At 44.8% G+C, this 8250-nt stretch overlaps 1 protein-coding gene across 1 annotated transcript in view; it reads left to right on the top strand.

Moving 5' to 3' along the window:
* The first annotated feature begins 2798 nt into the window (after nucleotides 1–2798).
* LOC310931058 (RNA-binding motif, single-stranded-interacting protein 3-like) overlaps nucleotides 2799–8250 on the top strand; it is a 116046-nt gene continuing 110594 nt past the window's right edge. The window contains exon 1 of the mRNA XM_083894138.1: nucleotides 2799–2913. Within this exon, the coding sequence (XP_083750264.1) occupies nucleotides 2839–2913 (75 nt within the window). The 5' untranslated portion in view covers nucleotides 2799–2838. The remainder of the gene's footprint in view (nucleotides 2914–8250) is intronic.

Raw genomic sequence — 8250 nt, 5'->3', positions numbered from 1 at the left:
CTTAACACTTAACACTTAAGCCCAATTTTTACACCTGCGTAAAGTGCTCTACGTTGGTTACGGAGAGCCTGTCGGAGAGCCTCTCTGTCGTCTCTGGCTGTATGAAATGTTTTTTTGAGTGTCCGTCAATCCGCACAACGGAGACGGCAAGGACTGCGATTGGTCGTCGCCATCGCTCTCCCTTCCACATCCACTGTCGTAAACTGATACCGGGAATCACACGTAGCCATAAGCACAATGGAGTGAGCTCCTTTGTATTTGCATTTTTGTATCAAAAGTATCTGTGTTTCAATGTTATTCAGCTGCAACAACAACAGTCTTTCTCTCTCAGACGCCATTGCTCACTGTAGCCGAAACAACCAACGACGTTACGACCATTGGCGTCATGGGACTAGGCCAGTCTTGCATAGCGACCCCTACTGATCGGGTGGGAAATTGCATCCCGTATCCGGCACCACGACGGAGAATTATGAGGGCTCGAGGGGTCTCCGTGATTACACTGTTGCATAGCGCATTGTGCAGTTGTAGAAGTGTAATGTGGGCTTTACAGTTTCACCTCATTGTCAGTCTAATTAATGAAGTCACTGATCTGACTCTTAACCATTGTTACATTACCGGTACGTTCTGAAACTAAGCAGAGATACAAGTTTCCACGTGTGTTAGTAGGACACAGGTTTTTTTTTATTGATTGTTAGACTGTTTTCTTCAAATAGCAGTATGGACGTACCCTCGTGAAGGTTCCTGCTCCGTGTTTGCATGCTCCTCTCGTGCCCCCCCCCTTTTCCACTGCAGTGAACTTGCATTGTCTGCCAACCCTTGTCTCTTTTCCCCGTACACGCACAGCTGCAGTCAGAGGGCAGAGCAGCCTTTTTCATGCATGGCTCACTGTGCTTATGTAAGAGCGCTACTTAAATCTGGTTACATCACATAACAGGCAGCACTGTGTCAGTGGGTCACTGTGCCGCCGAACCACAGTGCTACATACACTCTGCATTGGGCCCTTGGGCCCCTTCACCGGGCAAGTGTGAATGAAGCATCTGTGTGTGCACTCAGGCATTCAGGCTCAGACCTGTGTTCATACATGTACTTGTGTTCTGACATTAAATACAGTAATAGCTGGTGTTAAATTGAAAATTTTTGCTCCATTTCAGGAGTCATTTATTATGGAAAATGTGCCAATGCTGCGCCTACAGAGTCCCAGCAGGGAATCCTCTCTATGTCAGAATTCTTCCTCTGTATCCTCTTGTCACCCTTTACCCCTTTTGCTCTTTATACTCCCTCCTCACCTCCGCCTCCCTCTCAGCAAGAACAGCCCATCTCTGTCTCTTTTGCTCTCTTTCACACACACACACACACACACACCCTGAGGCTCCATCGAAGGCAGGACCAACCACTCCCACTGTTCTATAGTTCCATGAAAAACACAGAGGGCGAGAGACACAGACAGACAGCGGAAAAGAGAGAGGGAGGGAGGAGCTTTGCTGCGCTGAAGCCGAGCCCCTCTATGCCTCCGCACGCAGAGTGGAGCAGACGGGCAACAGCCACACAAACACACTCCCCTCTCAGTTACATGCACAGTCACACATACCACACACACACAGACACACATACCACAACCGCTGCCGCCGCCTCCGCCACTGCACACACACGCACACACACACACACATAGTGACGGCTGCCAAGCTCAGTGGGAAGCAAGCCGTCAGGGAGAGAGCTTGAGAAGAAAGAGAAGGATCGCAGAGGGGAAGAGAAGAAAAGAAAAGAGAGAGTTGGAGGAGGCACCTTGTGGATCAGAAGGGATTTTCCTCTGTGTGAGTGTGCGTCTGGATAAGACTATCTGCTTCTTCCTGAGCAAGAGGACTTTTTGTTAACCAAGGCTTTTTCTTTTTCTTTTTGGTCATCCTCCACACTGGGCTCCAGCGATATCTACCGATCTATCCCCAGAGCTTAACAAAAGAGCTAGAGAGAGTACGAGAGAGTGAGAGAGAGAGAGAGAGAGAAAAAAAGGCAGTCACAGCTTCAGCTCCAGACCACCCTCTCTCCTCCTCCTTCTACTCCTCCTCTCCTCCATCCATGTGTGAGTTCATCGCTGATTTCACTGTCTTTTCGGAGCAGAGGACAGTGTGTGTTCTCTAGGATACAGCCAAACTCCCTGTGGGATCAGGGTCCTGTCTGGTGTGTGTGAGAGAGAGAGGAAGAACGAGATTGGCAATCGGATACACAGGAATAGAGAAAGAGACAGAGAAAGACCAGAGAGAAAGAGAGAGAGAGACTGGAAAGCAAATTGAAAGGGCATGTTCAGGGCAGCAGAGAAGAAGTGATTCTGATTTTCAGATCGGAGAGGAACCGGCAGTTGAACCCCATCTATTCTGCCTTCCCTCCTCCTCCTCACCATCCTCTTTTTCTTCCCTCTCCTTTAACTCTCTCCATCCTGCTAATAAACCTCCCCTATTGTTTCTTGTGTTGAGTCTACTATCCTGTCATATCTCCCTTTTCTGCTGCCACTCAAGATTCTGCCTCATTTTCCAGACCCCATGGGGAAGAAGGCTTTTGTGAGGTTCCCTCTGTGAGCTCCCAGACAAATAGACAGACTAATATCCCAAATACAATCTTTTCTTCTGTCCATCCCTTCTTCTTTTTTTTTGCGTTAACCACACACACACACACACACACACACGCGGCAGTAAGAGAGCGCTCTCTCTCTCTCTCTCTCTCTTTGCATCCTTGACTCTTGGAAACAGTCGTCTCAAGGATCCAGGCTGACCCTTTGGAGTGATCGTATCCCGCCTGCGAGCTTCTACCTCCAGCCTCCAGGACCTTCATTTGGATTCCAGCTACATGGGAAAACGTTTGGAGCAGCAGCAAATGTACCCCCACTACACCTACTACTACCCCCACTATCTCCAGACCAAGGTAGGATGTCAGTGAGCTTGACCTATTTTACCCCCTATTTTTCCATCTTGTTTGTAAAAGAGCTGAAATGTGCTGAGATTGCCTCAGAAGACAGCTTGGTTAAATGGCACTACCGCCCCTCCCCCCGCCCCCCCCCCCACCCACCACCACCTTCTTCCACATCTGTCTTTGAGCAGGGACATATTGGTGTCACTCAGCTGCCCCCCCCCCCCCTTTCCCCCTTTCCCCCTCATACGCTCCTGACCCCTTCCTCCTCTCTATGACCTCACCACCTCCAAGTTCAAGTTCAGGGCATGAGGCCCACCCTTCACTCAGCCCTTGTTTTCACTCCCACTCTGTCACTCTACCGCTCTTCCACCAACCCCCAACCCCCCACCTGTTCAATCACTGGCCGCCCCCGGCTTATAATGCATGTTTTGATTGAGGAAACCAGATACACTCTGATTATTGAGAGTTTTTGCCGTGGTTCACTCGGTTTTAATAACCAAATCATTTGAATTTGAGTGTTTGAGAAAATGGATTACTCAGGCCTGATCAATGTATCCTTTTCTCAAAAAGCCTACCATTCCCTTTATCTGCCGTGATACATTTTTTCCTTAGGCGTGATGGTCAATGTGAGCGGTCTGGTAGATTTGCTTCAATGTTTGGTCAATGGTATTGTCTGCATATCATACATAGAGAGAGAGAGACGCAAAGATAAAAGTGAAGGAGTGGGATGTTGTGAGAATGGAGAGATCATGCGTCTGTGGACAAGGTGTGGGAAGAGCAGGTATAAGGAAGTGCTTGCTCCACTTTGAACCAAACGCAGACGGCATTATGCATTTGGAGGCAAAAGACAAAATATCGAGTTCAGAGAAAATGGTTAAACCTACTACACATTGGAAGTGTAGTCTCAAACCGAGTTATAACATGAGCATATAGAAAAGCACTTTAGGGTGGCTATAACTAAAATTAGCTATCATTTTTCCATCTGCATGTTCAGAATGTTTTTTTTTCATACACCAGCAAACTGTCGAAGTAACAAAACCACGGATCAAAAAAGACAATAAAAGGACAAAATAGGAAAGACAATAGCTACTAAAGGACGTACGATATTCAATTGTGTTGAAAGAAGCTGTTAAAGAAGCTGCCTTGCAACGAGGACAAAGAAACGGTTACAAGGAGACGGTGGGCTGCTTTTATTTTCTGCTTATGGTTACGCACTGAAGACACTTCCACTTCTTGTTATCTTTTAATAATACATACCTCGCCACCACAACTTGAGGATAATGCCACTTCGAACAGTTACTGCCATCGTGATGGCTGCTGGAGATGGAGAACATTGGCAGGTCAGTGCCGCATGTGTGCTTGAGAGAGACATTGCCGAATAAAGACACCAATTTGGCTCCATAGTATCAGTGATAGATAATACAATAGAGACATGCTGTGTGTGTGTGTGTGTGTTGTTGTATTTGATACCTCTTAGGACCCTTTCTGGCATTAACGCTGACCTTGTCAGGACCAGTAGTCCTGCTCCTAATCAGACAGAATCTCATTTCTGAGGAACTGGATAAGTTTAGGGCAAACATTTGTATTATGTTTAGGTTCATGTTAGGGTGGGATTAACTTGTGATGGTTATGGTTAGGGATAAGGCTTTGGTTAGGCTGTCCAAACGAATGGAAGTCAAAGTGAGTCCTTACAAGAGGTAGCTGCGTGAACCTGTGTGTGAATATTATTTCAACCAATTTACTGTGATTTCAAATAAACACACCTGGATTAGTTAACACATTCTGGTAAACTGAAATGAGTTTAGTCAAATAAACAGTTATTTTGCAAAAAAGTGAAAAATATCTCGTCCATATATTGTTGGATGTCTTCAGCTTTTCGTTTAGAAAATAGAAGTACTCTTTCCAACTCGCTGCGGGATACATTCGCAGATGACATGTGCAGAATGTTTTTGTAGCTTGTCAACATTACCCACTTATCTGCTGATCTCAGAGCTGCACACATCCACATCTGGGAGCTGTCTGATGTTTTTAAGAATGTGCTCAAGATAAACAAACAGAAGCCGGGAACCGTTTGTTATGCACATCTACGATTCGGTTGTAATAATGCGACATCTATTGTGATTAGCAAGAGTACATTTGTGCATGAGACTGAGTAAGATAAACACTGTTGGTTCTAAATTTCTTTTTTTTTCTTTTTTTAAATGGTATACATTTTAAAGAAATGCAATAATTGTGTCTTGGCAAAAGTGATTTTCAATTTATTGGATTTTTTCCCCTTTAAATTAGTGAATTTATCTTTCTAAATATAACTGTCATCCAGTGTTAATGATGACAGTTTTATCATTGTGCATTGACCGTGCAAACGTATGCTCATGAGAAGCTGTTCCTTTACTTTAAAGGGTTCTCCTCATTGTAGAAATGATCCAAACTTATCAATCTTGTCAGTAAAAAAATGACGATTGCACAATTACACATATATGTTAGATGTGTCAAGTGTGTTTTATGTGCACCGATGTCCCGGTGTCGCACTTCTGTCTCTTGTCTTTTGATTTATCTCCATCAGTTAAAGGTCATCTAATTCCTCTCAAGTATCTGCAACAGGCATCTGGCTCAGACCATCACTTCATTCCTTACACTTCATCCATCCCCCCCCTCCCAGCAGTACTCCCTCCCTCTGCACTGTCAAGGTCAAATCAAATTGGATCCTACCTTCCCTAGTGTTCCCTCTTTGCCGCATGTCTGCGTGTGTGTGTTGGCATATACATCCATATATTAATAAAAACCAGTATCTGTATGTCAGCTCTGTATTTGTGAATGTGCATGAGTGACTATGGGAGTGTGAACTGAATTTATCTGCTTTCGTTTGCTGTTTGTGTGTGTGTGTGTGTGTCTGCGGGCCAATATCCAGTGTGAGGTAATGGGACTGTGTGTCTGCATGTGTGTGGCCTCTGAACACTGACTCTCTTGCCTGACCCCTTCTCACTGCAGCTTGTTGTCATTAAATCACTCTCGGTCCCAGAAGAACAGTTTTGTGTGTGTGTGTATATGTGCTTGTTTGTTTGTTTTAGGGCTGGGGTTAGAATTAGGTTTATGCTGTGTTGGGTTAAGGGTTAGATTCAGGTATTTTTTAGTTGTGATGGCTAAGGTTGTAAGGGGCTCGTGGAAGTATTGTGTCTCCACTTAAGCCCAATTTATACTCCTGCGTAAAGTGCTCTACGTCGGTTACGGAGAGTTTCTCCGTCATTCCGTCAAGGGACAACGAAGACGGCAAGGGCTGCGATCATCGGTCCTCAGTCAGTCTAAGGGCGGCATCAATGGGCATGCGGTGGGTGCCCTGATGATTAATATGAGGTAGAACATGGTGTAGAAGTTTATCAAATTTGCCAGCCGACATTCGGAAGTACCTGAAGTGGATTTCTTCGTCCATGTCCCTCATCGGTCCAATAAGATTGTTAAATTCGCCTGACACCAGTCTCATCACCAGTACATTTAGCGGACGTACATACCACCTCCGCACACGTCTCCTCAGTCTTTCACGTCTCCGTTTTTGTATCAAAAGTATCTGCGTTTCAATGTTATTCAGCTGCAACAACAACAACAGTCTTTCTCTCTTGGACGCCATTGCTCATTGTAGCCAGAAGCACAACAACCTTGCGTAGCGACCCCTACTGATCGGGCGGGAAATTGCAGTGCGTATCCGGCACCACGATGAAGAACTATGAGGGCTCGAGGGGTCTCCGTGGTTACGCAGTTGGATAACGCATTACGCAAGTGTAGAAGTATAATGTGGCCCTAAGAATGCTGTACAAGAGTGTGTGTGTGGCCCCATAAAACAACTCAGTTATACATCTATATGGACCTAATCAACCAAACATCAGTGATTGATCTACCTCTGTCTCTCTCCGACTTTAAATATGATGTATACTTCTCTCGCTCTCAAGACGCATTATTGTGAGGATATTTTGACACTGTAGGGATATCGGCTTTTCTCGCAATGTCCAAGAACTTTACTTGGTTTCAGAATGAGGGTTATAATTTGGATTAGGTTAGGCCAAGCTGTTAGGCATGTACAGAGGAGGAGATGGTTAAGGTTAGAGTAAGGCACTGGGATACCCTAACAACTATAGTGTGTTAGTATTTGTGTAAAAACGAAAAGAGTGATCAGCATTTTGATACATTACATTTTGAGTGTGCTCTATTTCACATTATACAACCCTGCTCTTTATCTCTCGCTCTCTTGCTGTTTTTTTTTTTTTTTTTATGGGAAATGTAAACGGTGTCTTCTTTCTAATTCTATTGTTCTCGATTCCACCGACTCGAGACTCTCCTCCTGCGGAAATCAGTCGTGTCTGAGTGCGAACGGTACACCTGCGCCCCCTTCACTGCCCTTTATCGCACAGCCTTTAAAGAGACACAGTCACGCACAAATGCACCACCTTTACATAAAGGCAGTTATGAAACGACCGGCTTTAAACTAACAATACTTAGCCAGATGACACGTGTAAATGTGAAGCTATTAAACACAGAATGGCTCTCACTCTGCCTCCGTTAATGGGCTGCAGGTACAGTTTGTGTACATTAGCAATGGGGGGGAGGAAGCGACGGGATGCCCTCTCATGTAGTCTCGATGCCGTATATCATCGATGTAACAGGGTCTCGGGGGGAATAAAGGCTCAGATAATGCTCAAGCTTATCCGTATTGTTGCTTTCCGTGTGTGGCTAGTTGGAATTTAACCAGTAGATATATCTGTAGGGACAAGTGATCGCTCCAATCTATTCATCTTAAGTACAATCAATGTTAAGGATTTTCTTAGCTGCCACAGTGAGCTGCTTTCAGCTGGCATATTCCTTGATGCCTGTTGTGTTGCTTTGAGGGCATGATTAAGTAATCTGCCCGAAAGCATTTTTCTTACATCTTGCTGGAAATGATGGCCTGAAATGTATAAATGGACCAAAATCTAAAGCGCAGAAAATAAATGATCAAAGCTTGTTGTTGCCACCGAGCGTGTGAGATGTGGAGAAAATGTGTCATCACTGCAAATTTCACAGCAGTAATACAGACGCCTGACATGTTTTCCTATATGCAGGAAAATTACGCACAAGTAGAACATTTTGCTCAACTTGGATTTTCGCACGATTTCACGCCTGTTTGTGAAACGTAATTCATGAATCGACAGATCGGGCAGTTTTTTTTTTTTTTTCATACATATCTTTTTAACTTGTGATGATGATTGACTGAGGATGTGATTCTCTGATAATAATCATTAAGAGCAGGATAAGAGGGAGACTGAGGGGGAAGAAAAGCCACATTATCAACCAGCCAATCTGTAGTTTGCTGCAGATCAGTGT

The sequence above is a fragment of the Microchirus variegatus genome, assembly GCF_963457635.1.
Source record: "Microchirus variegatus genome assembly, chromosome: 1".
Taxonomy (NCBI): domain Eukaryota; kingdom Metazoa; phylum Chordata; class Actinopteri; order Pleuronectiformes; family Soleidae; genus Microchirus; species Microchirus variegatus.
The sequence above is the reverse complement of the archived record's forward strand: the minus strand, read 5'-3'. Positions and strand labels throughout refer to the sequence as shown.